General features: G+C 43.1%; 1 protein-coding gene across 11 annotated transcripts in view; it reads right to left on the bottom strand.

The window, feature by feature from the left end:
* LOC105489230 (WD repeat domain 47) overlaps window positions 1-21,726 on the bottom strand; it is a 70,484-nt gene extending 48,758 nt beyond the window's left edge. Inside the window, exons 1-3 of one of the 11 annotated variants that reach the window (XM_071066894.1) lie at window positions 21,389-21,726; window positions 4,700-4,829; window positions 3,198-3,364 (exon numbers count right to left, since the gene is read on the bottom strand). In XM_071066894.1, the coding sequence (XP_070922995.1) occupies window positions 3,198-3,355 (158 nt within the window). In that variant the 5' untranslated portion in view covers window positions 3,356-3,364; window positions 4,700-4,829; window positions 21,389-21,726. The other 10 variants (XM_071101234.1, XM_011753947.3, XM_011753948.3 and 7 more) reach the window with 10 other exon arrangements.
* Between the last annotated feature and the right edge of the window lie 1,011 nt (window positions 21,727-22,737).

Genomic DNA, 22,737 nt, shown 5'->3' with positions numbered 1-22,737 from the left:
AGTGAGCCAAGATCCCACCACTGTACTCCAACCTAGGCGACAGAGTGAGACTCCATCTCAAAAAAAAAAAAAAAAGGAAATTTTTAAAATAAAAATAAAGCAATCACAGCATCTCATAATCATTTTATAAAGGTGAATTTCAATATTCAAAAAGAAAGGATGTAATTTCAAAGGCCAGCCCTTTAAGATGAACATATTTAGTTTTTTTTGGTTTTTTTGTTTTTTTTTTTTTGAGACAGAGTCTTGCTCTGTTGCCCAGGCTGGAGTGCAGTGGCACGATCTCGGCTCACTGCAAGCTCCACCTCCCAGGTTCATGCCATTCTCCTGCCTCAGCCTCCCGAGTAGCTGGGACTACAGGCACCTGCCACCACGCCCAGCTAATTTCTTGTATTTTTAGTAGAGACGGAGTTTCACCATTTTAGCCAGGATGGTCTCGATCTCCTGACCTCGTGATCTGCCCACCTCAGCCTCCCAAAGTGCTGGGATTACAGGTGTGAGCCACCACGCCCAGCCAAACATATTTAGTTTAATGAAAAACCTACTATTTTATTATTATTTGCATTTCACCTAAGACCAGTAAAATTTCATCATAAATCAAGCAGGAGGGTACTTGAGAGCAGCCACTGTTAAATTCTAGGAGTATTAATGCTTGAAAGACAGTGCTTAAAAAAATACTACACTAAAAACTAAGCTCTCTGGGGCTGGATGATATTCATAACACAAAATATAGGGAAGTGCAACAAGTTTAAATAGACTCCCCTAATATAATAAAGCTTTGTTGTTGTTGTTGCTGTGTTGAATGGTTCCTTAAGTTAGGAATACTTCATTTTTTTTTTTTTTTTTTGAGATGGAGTTTCCTTCTTGTCGCCCAGGCTGGAGTGCAATGGTACGATCTCAGCTCACTGAAACCTCCGCCTCCTGGGAGGAACACTTCATTTCTTAAGGCTTTCCAAATCACAAAATGCCACATGTCCAAAAATCTGTACTTCTTGTCAAGGATATTTGGTATCTCATAAAAATAGAATTACATTTCTGCCTGCAAATTTGGGATTTTCTGTTTCTATCCAATTCAAACTAGAATATATTTAGCTTTCCATTTTGGCAAACATGTTACTTCACTTTGCCTTGCAATTCCACCTCTAAGAATCTTGTCCTAAGGAAATAATCCAATATATAGAAAAAGTCTCGGCCAGATGCATTGGCTCACGTCTGTAATCCCAGCACTTTGGGAGACCAAGACAGGCAGATCATTTGAGGTCAGGAGTTCAAGACCAGCCTTGCCAATATGGTGAAATCTTGCCTCTACTGAAAATACAAAAATTAGCCAGACGTGGTGGTGTGCACCTGTTGTCCCAGTTACTTGGGAGGCTAAGGCAAGAGAATCACTTGAACCCAGGAGGTGGAGGTTGCAGTGAGCTGAGATCACACCACAGCACCCCAGCCTGGGCGACAAAGCAAGACTCTATCTCAAAAAAAAAAACAAAAAAAAAAACTCATGTATAAAAGATGTTCTGTAGATAATTATTTAAGATAAATTGGGAACAATTGTGTAAAATTAGGGGAACCATTTAGGAAATTAAGTAAACTGGAAATTTTTATTTGTAGCTGGAATTACAGGCATGCACCACCATGCCCAGCTAATTTTAGTTTTGTTTTTTTTGTTTGTTTGTTTGTTGGTTTTTGAGATGGAGTCTCGCTCTGTCGCCCAGGCTGGAGTGCAGTGGTGTGATCTCAGCCCACTGCAAGCTCCGCCTCCCAGGTTCACGCCATTCTCCTGCCTTAGCCTCCAGAGTAGCTGGGACTACAGGTGCCCGCCACCACGCCCAGCTAATTTTTTGTATTTTTAGTAGACACGGGGTTTCACTGTGTTAGCCAGGATGGTCTCGAACTCCTGACCTTACTTAGGTAAAATACCCACCTCGGCCTCCCGAAGTGTTGGGATTACAGGCATGAGCCACCACGCCTGGACTTGTTTAATTTATTATTTATTTATAATTTATTTATTTATTTAGTCTCGCTCTGTCACCCATGCTAGAGTACAGTGGCACCATCATGGCTCACTGAAACCTCCACCTCTCAGGCTCAAGTGATTTTCCTGCCTCAGCCTCCCGAGTAGCTGGGACTAGAGGCATGCACCACCACATGCGGCTAATTTTTGTATTTTTAGTAGAGACGGGGTTTCACTACATTGGCCAGTCTGGTCTCAAACTCCTGACCTCGGGTGATCTGCAGACTCCCAAATGGCTAGGATTACAGGCATGAGTCACCATGTCCGGCCTGAAGATTTTTTAAATATGAATTTGTAATCACACAGAGAAACCTTGTGATGTTAATAGATAAGGCACGATTCTAAATTACAAACACAACAGAATTGCAATTTTTAATAGATGCAAAAAAAAGATGCACAGTAATTACACTCTAAGAATGAAAACAGCAAGGAATAAGAACAATATTATGTCTGCGTGGTGGGGTAATTTTTCTTTCATTTATCTTTCTATATTTTCTACAATGAACACATTTTATTTCTATGGCCAAAAAATGGTATTTCAGAAACATTTTCTTACCTTTTCAAAGTCTCTGATTTTCTCAGTCAAATATCTTTTATTATGATACCACAACCACAATCGAGTTGTGACTCTTGTTCTTTTTAACAGACCTCTGGGTCTTACTACTGAAAACATTCTACAGAAAGCATTATTTTGTAAATGTTCTTTTTTATATTTTTGTATTTTTGAGATGGAGTCTCACTCTGCTGCCCAGGCTGGAGTGCAGCAGTGCCACCTCAGCTCACTGCAACCTCCACCTCCCCGGTTCAAGCGATTCTCCTGCTTCAGCCTCCCAAGTAGATGGGACTACAGCCTCCTGAGTAGCTGGGATTACAGGTATGCGCCACCACGCCCAGTTAATTTTTACATTTGTAGTACAGGTGGGATTTCACCATGTTGGCCAGGCTGGTCTCAAACTCCTGACCTCAAATGATCCGCCTGCCTCAGCCTCCCAAAGTGCTGGGATTACAGGCGTGAGACACCATGCCCGGCCTATTTTGTAAATGTTCTATTTTTAAAATATTTTTTAAAATTACACTTACATAGCCTTTTCATGATTATAAAGTTCTGTCTGTATTAAATATATTACCTTATTAATATTTAACATCTCTTTGAAGGAGCTACAAACTTCACAGTATAATGAAATCATACCTCAGGAAAAGCATATCATCTGAAAACAGGCCATTTATGACTCCACTTTCCTTCTCCAGGGCCAGCATACTAATGTGAAGCTTCTTTGAATTCAGGAAGTCCAAAATTAGCTTAATGATTTCAACCTCTTTTACATTCACTGTTTCCTCAGCCGTCATATTGATAGCCTAAATATGAAACAGAAAAACAATAAAGCTAGTCCTATTGATTTATTTCTAAGTTTAACTGCCTGGAAACTACACATAACAGGTTTACTGGGAATCTTTAGTATACATATTCTGAAGTGAAGTTAACTTAGTATTTATCAAAACCAAGTCATTCTTTAATGTGTGACAATGGTATGGCCATGATTTTTTAAAGTCCTTATTTTTGAGATACATATTGGAATAATTACAGATTAAATGATATAAAGTTTGTGATTTACATGAAAATAATAGAAGAGAAGAGTGGAAAGAGATCAAGATGAAACAAGAATGATCATGGTTACTGAATCAGGGTGATAGGTAAATGAGGGTTATTATATAATCCTGTCTACTCCTACAGGTTTAAAATTTTCCATAATAAAGAATATTTTAAAAAGTCATTAATAATCAAACCATGTTTAGCTATGTCCCAAATACATTGCCCCAGGTATGCTCTAATACTTCACTCAATAAGTACTTAATGCCTTTTCTCTGTGACAGACACCATTCTGTACTCAGCAGTCATTGGCCTTGCCTTAAGAAGCTTTAGCCTAGCAGCAATACCTAAATGATACCTGGTCAGTACAGTGGAGCCAAACAAAACAAGGTTAGTTAAGATGTGCAACTTTAGGTCAGGTGCAGTGGCATACGCCTGTAATCCCAGTACTTTGGGAGGCCAAAGTGGGAGGACTGCCTGAGCTCAGGAGTTCAAGACCAGCCTGGGAAACATGACAAAACCATGTCGCTACAAAAAATAAAAAAATTAGCAGGCCATGATGGTGTGCGTCTATATTCCCAGCACTCTGGAGGCTGAGGTGGGAGAATCGCTTGAGCCCAGGAGATCAAGGCTGCAGTGAGCAAAGATCATGCCAGTGCACTACAGCTTGAGCAACAGAATGAGACTCTGTCTCAAAAAAAAAAAAAAAGAAAGAAAGAAAAAAGTACAACTTTAGTCAATATCAGTGATATTTCCATACTCTCCAAACTTCCTTCTCTTACCTGTAGGTCTGCTACAACTGAGCACGTAATGCTCAGGTTATGAATCCATAAAGATTTAGACCTGGGAGGACTATAAGATCATTTGTTCAACATTCTAATTTTACCAGTGAGGTCACACAAGTTAAATGGCCTAAACTGTTGCAGTTTTCAAATGTTAAGGCTCAGAGCAATGCAAAATACCACCACACTAGTGGAGTAGCCACAAAGAAACTTCATCAGATGAAACAGACTATAAGCAAATCTTTCTCACAGGACCAACTTACTCTAACGAAGCTTGCAGAAACATAAACATACACATGTGGACTGGGTGTAGAGACTCACGCCAGTAGTCCCAGCACTTTGTGGGGCTGAAGCAGGAGGATCACTTGAGCCCAGAAGTTAGAAGTTACATACAGTGAGCTATGATCACATCACTGCACTCCAGCCTGAACAACAGAGGAAGACCATGTCTCTAAACAAAACAAAACAAAAAAATATATGTAGGCCCACAGGTGTTGTTTCCATTTATTTAATTTTAGGTCAATTTATTTGTTCATAACAAGAAATGCAGATGTCTACCAGACTACAACACTCTCATCAGCAGATGAGTACATTTTCTCCCTCAGCTAGAGGCCTGGGCATGGTGGCTCACACCTGTAGTTCCAGCACTTTCAGAGGTCGAGGTGGGAGGATCACTTGAGCCCAGCAGCACGAGACCAGCCTGGGCAACATGGTGAAGCATGGTCTCTACAAAAAAATATAAAAATTAGCCAACATGTGTGCCTGTAGTTCCAGTTACTCAGGAGGCTGAGGTGGAAAGGTCACCGGAGCCCCAGAGGTTGAGGCTACAGGGAGCAGTGATCATACGACTGCACTCCAGCCTGGGTGCTAGTGTGAGACCCTGCCTCAAAAAAAAAAAAAAAAAAAAAGAAGAAGAAGAAGAAGGCTGGGCACAGTGGCTCACACCTGTAATCCCAGCACTTTGGGAGGCTGAGGTAGATGATCAGGAGTTTGAAGCCAGCCTGGCCAACATGGTGAAACTCTGCCTCAACTAAAAATACAAAAATTAGCTGAGCATGGTGGTGCGTGCCTGTAATCCCAGCTACTTGGGAGGCTGAGGCAGAACTGCTTGAACTCAGGAGGCAGAGGTTGCAGTGAGCCGAGATTGTACCACTGCACTCCAGTCTGGGCGATAGAGCCAGACTCCATCTTGGGGGGAAAAAAAAAAACAAACAAGAAAAAAAAACGGTGCTAGGGTAAACAAGGGACAAACCACAGAAAAACAATTATACGACTCACTCAAATATTTAATGACATCAGACTACACAAATCCCTCTACAGAGTAAGAACATGTCTGCTTCCGGAAACAGTAAATCACGAAGTTCTCTCCCAACACACCAGCTGCCCAACTCCGCATGCTTTAGGTTTCCCTTTGCTATCTTCTGAGCTGACCACCATCCTCCTGTTCATAGACTTCGTCCAAAAGAGGATACAATAAAATGAGTAACATTTCCACTCACTAAAACTCACTAAATTCTTTTTTTTTTTTTTTTTTTTTTTTTTTTAAGACAAGGTCTTGCTCTGTTGCCTAGGCTAGAGTACAGTTGCATGACCATGGCTCACTGCAGCCTTGACCTCCCAGGCTCAAGTGATCCTCCCGCTTCAGCCTTCCAAGTACCTGGGATCACAGGTGTGTGCCACCATACCCAGCTAATTTTTTATTTTATTTTTTGTAGAGACGGGATCTACCTATGTTACCCAGGCTGCTCTCGAACTCCTGGGCTCAAGCAATCCTCTCGCCTCAGCCTCCCAAAGTGTTGGGATTACAGGGATGAGCCACCGTGCCCACCTTTTTTTTTTTTTTTTTTCAGGTTATCTGTGGAAACTACTCATTAAATTCTGATCATATCAGAACTGTCTCCCTAATATTATTCTTAGAGCACACTGATTAGTGATTTTAGCATTCCTCAAATCTTTAGATAAAAAACATTCCCTCCTCTGTAGGTTCTTAGATGGCACATCACATGTATCTCCATGTACCAACCACACAAACTTAATGCAGAATTGGGACTGTAATTTTTTTAATATAGCTCAATATACCAATGATACTAAACATTGTATAGGCCTCATATTCAACATTCAATCTAAATACTAGTCCAGATATAAAGTTAATCTGAATGGAATTTATGACAATAGTCCCACTTTAAATAATAACTACAAGTTTAATGCTGCTGTCATTTTTGGTGAATAAAGCCTAAAAGAACTACATTCTTACAAATACATATTTTATACTGACAGCTGAAGGTAACAGAAAATATATCCTAATTAACTTAAAATTGGTTCAAGTGTTTTTAAAAACAAAACTAATTAAAAAAAGATAAGTTTTAATTCTATACCTTGAAATTCCCAGTAGAATAGTATATTTTAATCACCCAACCCAGAATTTTTTTTTTTTTAAGACAGAGTCTCACTCTGTTGCCCAGGCTGGAGTGCAGTGGCACAATCTTGGCTCGACGCAACCTCCCCCTCCTGAGTTCAAGCAATTCTCTTGCCTCAGCCTCCTGGGTAGCTGGGATTACAGGCGTGTGCTGCCACACCCCGCTAATTTTTTGTATTTTTAGTAGAGACGGGGTTTTGCCATGTTGGCCAGGCTGGTCTCAAACTCCTGACCTCAGGTGATCTGCCCACCTTGGCCTCCCAAAGTGCTGGGATTACAGGCAAGAGCCACAGCACCCGGCACAGAATTTTAATTCTTATAAGCTTCACTGTTGCTGAATACAGTATAAATATAGGCATAGGCACATGCCTGATGACTGTATGTTAGAATTATTCTCTTCTAACCCCCTTGTATTACTGAAACATTTATACAGGCTCCCAAAATCCTACCTCTATAAGTGATATATACTATATACTTTTTTTTTTTTCAGAGAGAGTCTTGCTCTGTCACCTAGGCTAGGGTGCAGTGGCGCAATCTCAGCTCACTGCAACCTCTGCCTCCCAGTTTCAAGCGATTCTCCTTCCTCAACCTCCCAAGTAGCTGGGATCACAGGCGCCCGCCACTGCACCTGGCTAATTTTTTTATTTTTAGTAGAGACAGGGTTTTACCATCTTGGCAGGGCTGTTCTTGAACTCCTGACCTCGTGATCCACCCGCCTTAGCCTCCCAAAATGCTGGGATTATAGGCGTGAGCCACCGCACCCAGCTATATACATATTTTAAACATCCATTTCCTCTAATCCCAGCTACTTTGGAAGGCTGAAGTGGGCAACATAGTGAGACCTTATCTTAAATAAATAAATAAATAAATAACATATAATTAACATTTTCTAATCTCCTCAAACTATTTACCACAAAGTTAGAACTTTTCTCTAATTCAGAGAAATAGAATTCAATAATAATTACTTCTTCCTCTCTCCTCTGGGGGAGCTATAAATCTGTAAAAGATTTTAACAAGTTTAGGAACTACTAAAATTATCTTTTAAAATGAGATGCACACATAATATGTGTTCAATAAATAACTATTAGCTGAATTAACTTGAGAGGTAAAAAGTCACCAAAGAAATGTCTCTACAAAAGTACAGAACAGATGACTATGGTTTTTTTTGTTTGTTGGTTTTAGACAGGGTCTTACTCTGTCGCCTAGGCTGGAGTGCAGTGGGTCAATCATGGCTCACTGCAGCCTCGGCCTTCTGGGCTCAAGCAATCCTCCCACCTCAGCCTCCCAAGTAGCTGGGACCACAGGCATGTGCCACTGGGTCCAGCTAATTTTTGTTTTTTTTGTTTTGTTTTGTTTTGTTTGTAGAGATTGGGTTTCGCCATGTTGCCCAGGCTTAGTCTGACTGTTTGAACTCCTGCACTCAAGCAATCCACCCATCTCGACCTCCAAAGCGCTGGGATTGCAGGCATGAGCCATCACTTTGGCCCAGATGACTTTGTTTTTAATTGTTCAAAAACCCACTGAAAAGGATGGAGCTGTGACTGAAGCAATCCAACTATTTAGCCCAAGTCAACTCTGACAGCTTCTTAGGTAGACCTGCTAGTCCACAGCACATGTGAACAAACAATTGTTTGCCAGATAGAATTTATATAGGTAAACAGTAAGAATGTATTCCACGGAAAACAAAACATAAAAGATTCTGAGTGTCTCAGTATTTCCTTATTAAATAACTTTTTTTTTTTTTTTTGAGATGGAGTCTTGCTCTGTGGCCAGGTTGCCAGACTGGAGTGCAGTGACGTGATCTCAGCTCACCACAACCTCCACCTCCTGGGTTCAAGCAATTCCCCTGCCTCAGCCTCCCAAGTAGCTGGGATTATAGACACGCACCAACACGCCAGCTAATTTTTTGTATTTTTAGTAGAGACGGGGTTTCACCATGTTGGCCAAGATGGTCTCGATCTCCTGACCTCGTAATCTGCCCACCTTGGCCTCCCAAAATGCTGGGATTACAGGCATGAGCCACCGCGCCTGGCCTTAAATAACTTTTTTAAAAAAACATTTTTGAGGTTAATAATTAACATTTTAATTAATTTAATATGTATTTAATAATACATATATAATTTACCATCTTCACCATTTTTATGTGTACAGTTCAGTGGTAATAAATAAATCTATATCTTTTTTCCCTTTCATCCTTGCCTTCCCTCTTTCCCTTCCGGCCTCTGGTTAAAATCACAAAAACGTAATTGTGAATTTTCCTTTAAAAAGTAAATTTTACTTATATCCAATATCCAGACTAGGTAAAGAAATGAGTGTTCTTTAAAAATAAATATGACTGGAAACCAGCTAGAAGGTATTTAGTATTCTAGTCCTTAGATACAATTAACATGTACTGAAATTAATTCCAGATGGGGTCTCTATATGGACTCCTATTGATTACTATCTTAGTAAAACAAGATTAGAAGGATGTATTAAAGGGTTAAAAATAAAATTATTTTTAGAAATCTAAGATTAAAGGTAAAATGCTAATAATACATATGAAACCGTCGGGCGCGGTGGCTCATGCCTGTAATCCCAGCACTTTGGGAGGCCAAGGCAGGTGGGTCACGAGGTCAGGAGTTCAAGACCAGCCTGGCCAAGATGGTGAAGCCCCGTCTCTACTAAAAATACAAACAAACTGACCAGGTGTGGTGGCTCACGCTTATAATCCATGGGAGGCTGAGGCTGGTGGATAACCTGAGGTCAGGAGTTCAAAACCAGCCTGGCCAACATGGTAAAACCCTGTCTCTACTGAAAATACAAAAACTAGCTGGGCGTGGTGGTGCATACCTGTGGTTCCAGCTACTCAGAAAGCTAAGGCAGGAGAATCACTTGAACCTGGGAGGCAGAGGTTCCGGTGAGCCAAGGTTGCGCCACTGTACTCCAGCCTGGGTGACAGAGCGAGACTCTGTCTCAAAATAAATAAATAAATAAAATTTCAAAAAAATTACCCAGGCATGGTGGGGGCGCCTGTAATCCCAGCTATTCGAGAGGCTGAGGCAGAGAATTGCTTGAACCTGGGAGGCGGAGGTTGCAGTGAGCCAAGATTGCACCACTGCACTCCAGCCTGGGCAACAGAGCAAGACTCTGTCTCAAAAAAAAAAAAGAAAGAAAGAAAATATACTAGTAATAATAATATATTGACTCTGTGTATTTCCATACAAAGATACGGAAAAACTTCATGAAAAAATATCACTGGTACCTTTCTAACCAAATATAAGTAGATATGATTTAATTAAATGTTCATTTGCAATGCGGTTAAACACACAGTATGAAGGAAGAAAAACACAACAGGCTAAGAATTATTATAAATATAAGGATAAAAGAACTAGGGCACAGTCATCATAAACCTTATAGTCACGACAAAAGTGCTTAAGAAAGGCTCCATTAATCTGCAATTCCATCTCACACAATAAAAACTGCTCTCTTTAATCTTCCAAGTATTACAGAGTGCCTAACACAGAATAATAGTGCTTTACAATAGAAGTTCACAAGCAAAAATGCAGACAAGAAGATGAAGTGTCATGAAGCTTTTCAATAAAATATCAAACTGCAACACAGGACTACTGCATCTTTTTTTTTTTTTTTTTTTTAAAAGGAAGAAAAAAACTGCTAGCTGTTTTTAGTAACATGGCATTCAAAAAACTTTATGTTGCTGCCAGGTCACTTAATTTTAAATGTCCAGACCTGCAGGAATACATACGTGATGTTGCAAGTCACTTAACCTCTATGTGCCTCAATTTCTTCATTCATAAAGTAAGGGGATTCATTTGTCTAATTTCTATGATTTCCCTTCAAGTTTTATAAATTGCTTTAACTCACATTTCAATATCAGAAAGTACATATTCTTGGGAAATATCAATAATATATAGAAAATATCAAGTCTGGGCCGGCGCAGTGGCTCAAGCCTGTAATCCCTGCACTTTGGGAGGCCGAGACGGGCAGATCATGAGGTCAGGAGATCGAGACCATCCTGGCTAAAATGGTGAAACCCCGTCTCTACTAAAAAATACAAAAAACTAGCCGGGCGAGGTGGCGGGCGCCTGTAGTCCCGGCTACTCAGGAGGCTGAGGCAGGCGAATCGCTTGAACCCGGGAGGCGGAGCTTGCAGTGAGCTGAGATCTGGCCACTGCACTCCGGCCTGGGCGACAGAGCGAGACTCCATCTCAAAAAAAAAAAAAAAAGAAAATATCAAGTCTGGGATAATCAGAAGCCTATAATTAATAAGGTCTGTTTAATAAGAAGAAACAAAATAGATTTGCATTAGATCACTTAAGCAAACAAACAAAAGAAAAGCTCTTTTAACCAAAGCTGTGATGTCTGCTAATCACCTAACATTTGTAACATGGGTGCAGCACATGTCCCTTCTTACTGTTGACAGCTGTTCTCAATTTATCAATTATTTTAATTTACCTTCTGGAACTGTGAATGATTTTTGGCCAGAAGAAATAAATTATGTTTAAAGCCGGTGCAACTTTATATAAGTATAAAAAGAAAAGAACCTAATATAAACTGTATGTTATATATATGCATAAAATATCTCTGTAAAAAAACATAAGAAATTGATTATATTGGTTGTATCCTAGAAGGAAAACCAGATAATTAAAGAATAGGAATGGAATCTGTACATCAAAGTAGCCCTGTAACATGAGTTTACCTATGTAACAAACCTGCACATGTACCCCTGAACCTAAAATAAAAGTTAAAAAAAAAAAAAAAGAAGAGGAATGGGAAGATAACTTTTCACTATATACCCTTTTCGAATTTTGTACCATGGACGAATATTACCTATTCAAAAAATTAAAAATAATAAAACATAAATAACAAATTTACATTTGCACACACAGAAAGAATTAGTAAACTAATGCATATAATGAAGTAATAACATTTCAAAGGAATTTGTATTTTTTCCGCATAACCCAAGACTTCTCAGATCTGATCTGATTTAAATACCATTTCAATCTTTCTTTTTTTTTTTTTTGAAGACAGGGTCTTGCTCTCTATCCCAGGCTGAAGTGCAGTGGCACAATCTTAGCTCACTGCAGCCTCTACCTCCTGGGTTCAAGAGATCCTCCCGCCTTAGCCTTCCCAGTAATTGAGACTACAGGCATGCACCATCACACCTGGCTAATTTTTGTGTTTTTTGTAGAGACAGGGTTTCACCATGTTGCTCAGGCTGGTCTCCCACTCCTGGGCTCAAGAGATCTGCCAGCCTCAGCCTCCCCAAGTGCTGAGATTGCAGGCATGAGCAACTGCACCTGGCCTCAATCTTTCTTTATGAGATTAAGGACTAAGGTATGTGTGTTCTTTCCATATTCAAACCCAGACATTTTTTAACAAGTATGTTTAAAATTACTGAAGTACTAAAAATTCACAATATAAAAACGATTTTGTTACTCAAACTGCTCAATTAAGTCATGTAATGCAGAAAAGATAAAGAAAAAAATTGTAAACTTTGAGACTAACAATGTAAAATGTAGACCGGGCATGGTGGTTCACGCCCATAATCCCAGCACTTTGGGAGGCCAGGTGGGCAGATCACTTGACGTGAGGAGTTCAAGACCAGCCTGGCCAACGTGGCAAAACCCTGTCTCTACTAAAAATACAAAAATTAACCAGGTGTGGTGGCATGTGCCTATAATCCCAGCTACTCGGGAGGCTGAGGCAGGAATATGCTTGAACCCAAGAGGTGGAGGTTGCAGTAAACTGAGAGTGCACCACTGCACTCCGGCCTGGGTGACAGAGTGAGACTCTGTCCAAAAAAAAAAAAAAAAAATTGTAAAACGTAAATCTTCCATTCAACAGAAACTTGCCACAAACAATTATGTTGAAAGACAAGGCACAAAGTAGGACTAAGTAAAACACACATAAAGATATAAATGGGGCCGGGCGCAGCGGCTCACGCCTGTAATCCCAGCACTTTAGGAGGCTGAGGCAGGTGGATCATGAGGTCAGGAGTTCAAGACCAGCCTGGCCTAGATGTGAAACCCCGTCTCTACTAAAAATACAAAAATTAGCTGGGCACAGTGGCAGGCACCAGTAATCCCAGCTACTTGGGAGGCTGAGGCAGGAGAATCACTCGAACCCAGGGGGGTGGAGGTTGCAGTGAGCTGAGATCATGCCACTGCACTCCAGCCTGGGCAACAGAGTGAGATTCTGTCTCCAAAAAAAAAAAAAAAAAAAGAGGTAAATGGTTATTATCTAGAGCATATAAATAGCATAAATAGCATCTTCAAAATCAATACCCTCAAAATTCCAGCTGAAAAATGAGCAAAAATCCTAGACAATTCACAAAAGAACTATGAACATCAATAAATTTATGAAAAGATGCTCAACCTCAATAATAGTTGTATAACAAGGTACCAACATGCTCACTTCCACACATAGTAAAACAAGGTACCCATTTATGGCCTACCAGTTTTGAAAAAGAAAAAAGAATACCTGATAATATCTAGTTTTGGCAACAGTGTGGGCAAATGCCTTCATATACTGTTGTTAAGAATGTAAACTGGGGGCCAGATGTGGTGGCTCACACCTGTAATCCCAGCACTTTGGGAGGACAAGGCGGGCAGATCACGAGGTCAGGAGATGGAGAGCATTCTGGCCAACATGGTGAAACCCAGTCTCTACTGAAAACACAAAAATCAGCTGGGCATGGTGGTGCATGCCTGTAATCCCAGCTACTCGGGAGGCTGAGACAGGAGAATTGCTTGAACCAGGCAGTCAGAGGTTACAGCGAGCCAAGATCCGCGCCACTGCACTCCAGCCTGGCGACAGAGTGAAACTCTGTCTCAAAAAAATAAAAATAAAAAAAGAATGTAAACTGCGATGGACTTTTTGAGAGAATTTGACAGCATGAAATTTTTACCTACAAAAATGTTGGCAGAGCGTGGTGGCTTATGCCTGTAATCCCAGCATTTTAGAAGGCTGAAGTGGGTGGATCACCTGAGGTCAGGACTTTGAGATCAGCCTGACCAATATGGTGAAATCCCATCTCTACTAAAAATACAAAATTAGCTGGGCGTCATGGCACATGCCTGGAATCCCAGCTACTTGGGAGGCTGAGGCAGGAGAATCACTTGAACCCAGGAGGCGGAGGTTGCAGTGAGCTGGGGTCACACCATTGCCCTCTGGCCTGGGCAACAAGAGTGAAACTCCATCTCAAATAAATAAATAAATAAAGTTAAATGTAAACTACCCAATTCCAATTCTTATAGAAACCCAGCCTGCAAAAATATTTGCAAATAAAAGAGGTTTCCTGAAAATTTATTTGTAATAGAGAAAAACTAGAAATAAACGGAACTCTCCTTAATAGCAGAATCGGTAAATAAATTACAGTAAATTCATACTATAACACAGGGGTCCCCAACCCCCAGGCCACAGACCAATACTGATCCATGGCCTGTTAGGAACCAAGCCGCACAGCAGGAGGTGAGCTGCAGACAAGGAAGCATTACTGCCTGAGCTCCCCAACCTGTTAGATCAGCAGTGGCATTAGATTCTCATAGGAGCACGGACCCTACATACGAGGGATCTAAATTGCAGTCTCCTTATGTGAATCTAACGCCTGTTGATCTGAGGTAGAACGGTTTCCACCTCTGCCCCTGTCCGTGGAAAAATTTTCTTCTAGGAAGCCAGTAAACCAACCAGTCTCTGGTCCCAAAAAGGCTGAGGACTGCTGCTATAGAATACTAATGCAGTGATGCATATCTATACATCCTAAAAAGGAAAAGTGCATCACAGAATAGTATAGCTATCAATAAATATTTGTTGAATGAATGAATATAAGTAGGTCCATTTATTTAAAAGGAGAGAGGCATAATATCTCTGTGTCTAAATAAATATACAAAGAAAGGTCTGAGGCCGGGCACAGTGACTGATGCCTATAATCCCAGCACTTTGGGAGGCTGAGATCAGAGGATAGCTTGAGCTCAGGAGTTCAAGGCAACATGACGAAACCCCGTCTCTTAAAAAAAAAAAAAAAAAAAAAAATTAGCCAGGTGTGGTGGTGCACGCCTGAGGTCCCAGCTACTCAGAAGGTTGAGGTGAGAGAACTGTTTGAGTCTGGGTGGTCGAAGCTGCAGTGAGCCAACATTGCACCACTGCACTCCAGCCTGGGCGAAAGAGTAAGACCCTGTCTCAGGAAAAACAAACAAAAAACAAACAAACAACAACAAAAAAAACAACTCCACACACAAAAAAAGGTCTGGAATGATGCATGCCAAACTGTTCAGTGTGATTATCTCTGAAGAGAGGAATGGCATTGGGGTGGAGGGCAAGGATCTAGCAGAAGAAAAGGGTTGAAGGAGACTTTTTAATTTTTTTCTCCTGCCTTGGCCTCCCAAGTAGCTGGGATTACAGGCGCCCGCCATCACGCCCAGCTATTTTGTATTTTTAGTAGAAACGGGGTTTCACCATGTTGGCCAGGCTGGTCTCAAACTCCCGACCTCATGTGACCCGCCCACCTTGGCTTCCCAAAATGCTGGGATTACAGGCATGAGCCTCTGTGCCCAGCCAATTTTTAATTTTGTATCTTCTTCTTTTTTTTTTTTTTTTTTTTTTGAGACGGAGTCTGGCTCTGTTGCCCAGGCTGGAGTGCAGTGGCCGGATCTCAGCTCACTGCAAGCTCCGCCTCCCGGGTTCACGCCATTCTCCTGCCTCAGCCTCCCGAGTAGCTGGGACTATAGGCGCCCGCCACCTCGCCCGGCTAATTTTTTTTGTATTTTTAGTAGAGACGGGGTTTCACCATGTTAGCCAGGATGGTCTCGATCTCCTGACCTCGTGATCCGCCCGTCTCGGCCTCCCAAAGTGCTGGGATTACAGGCTTGAGCCACCGCGCCCGGCCCTCTTCTTTTTTAAGAGAAGGAGTCTTACTATGTTGCCCAGACTAGAGTGTAGTTGCTATTCCCAGGCCTGTTCATAGCACACTACTGCCTCAAACTCCTGTGCTCAATCTATTCTTCTGCCTCAGCTTCTTGCGTAGCTAAGGCTATAGGTATATGCCAGCTCACCTGGCTCAATTTTTAATTTTAAAGCAAAAAAGAACTATGAAAATGAAAAATATATACATATTAAAGGATTAGATCTCAAAAGTTCTAATCTATATTAAGGTACCAACTAAAGTAGAATCCCCAAAATAGGATTAACTGCTTTGTTTACAATGCAAAAACTACTGGGTACTATTTTAGGATCTTACATTCATTGTTTAATTGATCCTTACAAAAACCATTCTTCACCAGAAGGTAGCTTCTAGACCCCCTCCCACTCCTGTCATCCTCCTCTAAATATTTGTTAATCTCCCTCTTAAAGAACCCAAAATAGGCCAGGGGCGGTGGCTCACGCCTGTAATCCCAACACTATAAGAGGCTGAGGCAGGTGGATCACGAGGTCAGGAGATCCAGACCATTCTGGCCAACATGGTGAAACTCCATCTCTACTAAAAATACAAAAATTAGCCGGGCGTGGTGGCCTGCGCCTGTAGTCCCAGCTACTCAGGAGGCTGAGGCAGAAGAATCACTTGAACCTGGGAGGGGAAGGCTGCAGGAGAATCTACTCAGGAGGCTGAGGCAGGAGAATCACTTGAACCTGGGAGGTGAAGGTTGCAGTGAACCGAGATGGCGCCACTGCACTCCAGCCAGGGCAACTGAGCAAGACTCCATCTCAAAAAATAAATAAATAAATAAATAGGCCAGGCACGGTGGCTCATGCCTGTAATCCCAGCACTTTGGGAAGCCAAGGCGGGCGGATCACGAGGTCAGGAGATTGAGACCATCCTGGCTAACACGGTGAACCCTCATCTCTACTAAAAATACAAAAATAATTAGCCAGGCATGGTGGCGGGCGCCTGTAGTCCCAGCTACTCGGTAGTCTGAGGCAGGAGAATGGTGTGAACCCGGGAGGCGGAGCTTGCAGTGAGCTGAGATCACACCACTGTACTAAAGCCTGAGCGACAGAGCAAGACTCCATCTCAAAAACACAAATAAATAAAAAATAAAGCACAACACTCCAGGTGTGCTCTGATCAAGAACTATACACAGTGAAACTAACATATCCCATAATCTAGGCTCTTTACAATGAATACACCTAAAATTTCTTTATATCATCATCTATCTGTGAAATGCTATTTTTGCACTTCCAGCAATTTCATTTCCAAAGCTTTTCTTAAAGTTTCAAAGAAAACCACTGGGCGCAGTGGCTCACGCCTGTAATCCCAGCACTTTGGGAGGCTGAAGTGGGTGGTTCACGAGGTCAGGAGATCAAGACCATCCTGGCTAACACGATGAAACCCCGTCTCTATTAAAAATATAAAAAAATTAGCCGGGCGTGGTGGCGGGCGCCTGTAGTCCCAGCTACTCAGGAGGCTGAGGCAGGAGAATGGTGTGAACCCAGGAGGCGGAGCTTGCAGCGGGCAGGAGATCACGCCACTGCACTCCAGCCTGGGCGACAGAGTGAGACTCTGTCTCAAAAAAAAAGAAAAAAACAAAGATTTTATAAAAGGTTCCACTTTCTTTTTCTTTCTCATCACATCAACAAGAGTCACAAAACATGGTACTTAGCCATAGGAAAAAAACATTATTTGAGTTACATACGTCAAGTGTACTATATAACGAGTAATTATAAATAGTATAAAATTTTATGTCTTTTTGCATTGCATGTAGTACTGTTTTTTCTTTCTTTCTTTCTTTTTCTTTTTCTTTTTTTTTTTTTTTTGAGACTGGGTCTCACTGTCTCCCAGGCTGGTAGAGCCTTGTCAACCTAGGCTCAAGTGATTCTCTCACCTCAGCCTCCTCCCAAAATGCTTGGATTACAGGTATGAGTCACTTCGCCCAGCCCAGTACTATTTCTCTGTAAAATAGGATGTTGACTTATAAAACGAGAACAAGCTCCTAGCAGAGTGGAAAGCATGCAACTGGTGCTCAATAAATGTAAATTTCTTCCCTTCAGAGCTCCTAGCCTTGGTAAGGACAATGTGTCAAAAGGACTGCTAATGAATTGCTGCGGGAGAGCTACTGCGCTGTGCAGTATAAAAATTTACTTTGGAATAAGCTTACTTATTTTTGAAAATATTTCAGTAATTTAAAAAATATCAAGTCAGGTGCGGTGGCTCATGCCTGTAATCCCAGCACTTTGGGAAGCCAAGGCAGGCAAGTCACTTGAGCCCAGGAGTTCAATACCAGCCTGGGCAACATGGCAAAACCCTATCTCTACAAAAAATACAAAAATTAGCTGGGTGTGGTAGCAAGCACCTGTAGTCCTAGCTACTCGGGAGGCTGAGGCAGGAGGATCACTCGAGCCCAGGAATTTGAGGCTGCAGTGGGCTATCATCACGCCACTGTACTGCAGCCTGAACGATAAAGTGAGACCCTGTTTCAAAAAATAAATAAATAGGCCAGGTGCAGTGGCTCACGCCTATAATCCCAACGCTTTGGGAGGCCGAAGTGGGTGGATCACTTGAGACCAGGCGTTCGAGACCAGCCTCACCAACATGGTGAAACCCTGTCTCTTCTAAAAATAAAAAAATTAGTCAAGTGTGGAGGTGTGTGCACCTGCAATCCCAGCTACTTGGGAGGCTGAGGCAGGAAAATCACTTGAACTTGGGAGGCAGAGGTTGCAGCGAGCCGAGATCACACCACTGCACTCCAGCCTGGGCAACACAGCGAGACTCTGTCTCTAATAATAATAATAATAATAATAATAATAATAAATAATATTGGAAAGTTCATTGAGATCAATTATGTTAAACGTACCATATAAAGAAACTCCTACTTGTGATAATATTCATCTGAAGCCATTTAAACAGGGGAAGTTCAGGTAGGTAATGACTGAGGAGTATTTACTAAGTATTAACAACACGCTACAAACTGGGATACAATGATCGAGCTATTACGGTGAACAAGACTATAGAACACAAAAGAAAGGTTTTAAGGGAGTGTGTGGTATAAATTCCTTTTTTTTTTTTTTTGAGGCAGAGTCTCGCTTTGTCGCCCAGGCTGGAGTGCAGTGGCATGCACAATCTTGGCTCACTGCAACCTCCACCTCCTGTGTTCAAGCGATTCTCCTACCTCAGTCTCCCGAGTAGCTGGGATTACAGGCACATGCCACCATGCCCAGTTAATTTTTGTATTTTTGATAAAGACAGGGTTTCACCATGTTATCCAGGCTGGTCTCAAACTCCTGACCTCAGGTGATCCGCCCGCTTCAGCCTCCCAAAGTGCTGGGATTACAGGCATGAGCCACCACACCCGGCCGGTATAAATCCTTTTTAAAGGGTATCTTTTCATTTCAACAAAAACAAACTCAATATAGAGAAAAATTAGTTGAAATATGCAAGCTTTGGCTATTCAGTGTAATAGTCTCAAAACTGAAGTATCCTCAGGTGTGGGCCAGCATTGGATTTGGAGTTTGAAGACCTGGGTTTAAGTCTTCTGTTCAAAAATAATACACAGGGTCAGGCACGGTGGCTCTCGCTTGTAATCCCAACACTTTTCGAGGCCAAGGAGGGTGGATCACCTGAGGCTAGGAATTCGAGACTAGCCTAGCCAACATGGTGAAACCCCGTCTCTACTAAAAATACAAAAATTAGCCTGGCGTGGTGGCAGGCACCTGTAATCCTAGCTACTTGGGAGGCTGAGGCAGGAGAATCACTTAAATTCAGCAGGCGGAGGCTGCAGTGAGCTGAGATCGTGCCACTGAACTCCAGCCTGGACGACAGAGAGAGACTCCGTCTCAAAAAAAAAAAAAAAAGGTAATCAACAGATGCCTTCCAAAGTGCTTTCAACTCAGAGCCCATTCTCAAACTAAAACAATAGCAAGCATTATCACTATTTTACGGAATGAGACATTAGTCAATGTTAGGCTTAGTAGCTCTTACAAGAATGCAATCCGTAGCAAAAGAAAGCTCAAATACAGGTAATCTGATTTTTCAGCTTACTGATCTACTAAGGAAAACTTCAAATCTTTTCATAACTAAAGCGTTTCTGAAACTGCAGCATACATTAAGTATTTCACATGCTGTCCATTAAATAACTAATAAACTCTATTTCACAAACAGGAAAAGAGGTTGAACACCATTATGTAAGTAGTAACATAGGATTGTACCCCTGTTCTCTTATGACACATTCTTAACAGTACTGGTTTTTAAGACGAGGGAGAAAAGAACCAGGAAATGGACCAGTGGGAGACAAACATAGGTTAAAATCCTGTCAAAAAAGAAAAAAAAAAAAAAACTTACGTCTTCATAATGGCATCCAAATTCAAGTGTCTGGGTTTTGGCTTTTCTACCTAACAATATACTGTTGTGGCTTGACTTTTCCATTACCGTGTAATAATGTTTCTTTCCTATTGGAAGCAATCTATCCTAACCTCCCAAACCTAAGGTAGAATTACTCATTTCATCTTCTTCCTAAATGAGACCTCGAAAATATGCCATATAAAGGAAAATGGGCTCTTAGGCGTTTCTCCTTCTTAGTAAAATGTCAATGCAACATATGCCAACGCTGGAGACAAAAAAATTCTACTTGGATTTACTGTGAAAAAAAGATTTATAGCATTTTTTAAACCTACATGTTCATTTATGTGCCATTAACTTTTTGAGGCATTCTACAGAGTCTACAACAAAGAGAGAAATAACTATTAGGATCACAATCTATGAATCTGGGTGGAACAAAGACTTCTCCTTTCATTACGCAGAGAAAACCAAGTTGCCAAAAAAAAAAAAAAAAGGTCCCCTCAGATACCATGCACGGTTACTAACTGCATGTCTGTGTACAGAGAAGCAAAAATCATCTGGTCAAAAGCCCAAATGCCGCCCTGGCCAACCCTCGCCCCCGCCCCCGCCCCCTTTGCCCACGGCCTCGCCCCAGAGCTAGAGTTCCAATATTTTTCTCCCCAATAAAGAGAAGAGGTTTAACCCTTTGAGTTCCACAACCTTGCGTTCTTCTACGCAGGCGCCCCTCCAGTACAATCCCAGTTCTAAATCGAGTCGCTGCCCCTTTCCGCGACCACACCCAGACCCCCAAAGGCCTGCTCCCAGAGACCACTGATGTAAGAAAAGCCAAACCCGGCCCCAGCGGGGCTCCCAGCCCCGCCGCTCCCTCTCCTCCTCCGGGCCAAGGCGTGCCTAGAAAGGGACGCGAGCGCGCCCCTCAGTTCTAGCACGGGCTCGACCAAGGGGCGAGGAAGGAAGAATCGGCGCAGCGGCGAAATGGGCACGAACCTCGAGCTCACTTGCTGCTCGGTGCCAGGGCGAGGGGTGTCGCTCTGCCCCCAGAAACCGACTGGTAATGTGAGAAAGGTGTGGTCCAGGAGCGGTGACCTCGGACCGGGGCCCAGCAGTTCGCAGGTCCTCATCCCGCGATGCTGGGGCCTCACCCACGACCCCAGTCCCCTCCCAGTCGGCACCCAAGCCTACTAAAGACCCCTCTCTGGGGCCGCAAACAGCCCTCGGGGCCGCCCAGTCGAAGCCGTGTCAGGTGGTGACAGGAGGCGACGGGTGACCATGGCAACCCGAGGTGTGCAGCTGTCCGACCCCGCCTCCGCCTCCCGGACACACTCACCTGAGGGCTCCAGGGCAAGCCCGGAGGAGCGACGGAGGAGAACGCGGCTGGGAGGCCGGTGGCCAGGGCACCGAAGCGGCCGGCTCCGGTCTGCGGCGGGAGCACGAGGGCGGCGGTCTGGGTTTGGCGTCGGTCCTCCCTCCTGCCGCCCGCGCGTCAATCCATCAGTTCGTCAACCCGTCCTTCTCACGTCGGCCCCTCCCGGCCCCGCAACTGCTCAGCTCAGCCTCTTGCAGACTGCGGTTGTCAAATGCCGGGGAGCCGAGCTCTACCCGCGAGCGGCAGCCAATCGCCGCGCTTCCCCGAGGCGCCTCAGGACCCCGCCGCGCGGGGCGGCCAGGCAGGTGCCTGAGCCGAAGGGCGAGTCGGCTGGGGTGGGCTGGGCGGGGCTGGGCTGGACGGGGCGGGGCGGGGCGGACCCAAAGCCTGCGCGGGGCGGGGGGCGGGGCGGGCTTGGAACGACCGGCTAGGGGCCGGGGGAACCAGCAGGACGCGCGCGTCAATAGCGTGAGACCAGTGGCAGGGAGTTAGACCCGTAGCAGGTCGGTGACCCCATGTCCCAAAATAGCACTAACGGGGTTGTCGCCTCCAAACAGAGAAGACTGCGCATTAGGATTGACTCTTCGTACTCCTCCCAGATAATTAATAAAGGTGAATGAAATTAATGTCGCCTTCTACCCTTCTCTCGCTGCTTTCCTAGGTCCCACTTCATCCCAGAAAACTCCAGTAGTTTGTCCCCTTTCTGGTTTCTCATTTTGTAAAGGTGATCTGCCTTGAAAGCATTTTTCAGTTACTTAACATTTAACATGTTCAGTTTTATCTACCCCTGTTGGTTGTAAGCCACTTATTCCACAAATATACGTGATGCTCAACCGAGCTGAATTAAGCATCCAGGAAGTATAACCATAAGGAAGAATACAATTACACAAACCTGTAAGAACATCATCCTCGGCCAGGCGCGGCGGCTCATGCCTGCAATCCCAGCACTTTAGGAGGCTGAGGCGGGAGGATCACCTGAGGTCAGGAGTTTGAGACCAGTCTGGCCAACATGGTGAAACCCCGTCTCTACTAAAAATCCAAAAATTAGCCGGGTGTGGTGGCAAGCTGCCTGTAATCCCAGCTACTCGGTAGGCTGAGGCAAGAGAATCGCTTGAACCCGAGAGATGGAGGTTGCAGTGAGCCGAGATCATGCCATTGCACTCAGGCCCGGGTGACAGAGTGAGACTCCGTCTCACAAAGAAAATTAAAAAAAAAAAATCATCCTCACAGAGGCGAAAGTCCAGAGTGAGCTGGACCTCCCAAAAGGGGAAAATGGGGTAACAGTCTGGTAAAGAGAATAAACATTAAAA

Source organism: Macaca nemestrina, chromosome 1, assembly GCF_043159975.1.
Source record: "Macaca nemestrina isolate mMacNem1 chromosome 1, mMacNem.hap1, whole genome shotgun sequence".
In the NCBI taxonomy this organism is placed as follows: Eukaryota; Metazoa; Chordata; class Mammalia; order Primates; family Cercopithecidae; genus Macaca; species Macaca nemestrina.
This window is presented reverse-complemented; position numbering and strand designations above follow the sequence as displayed.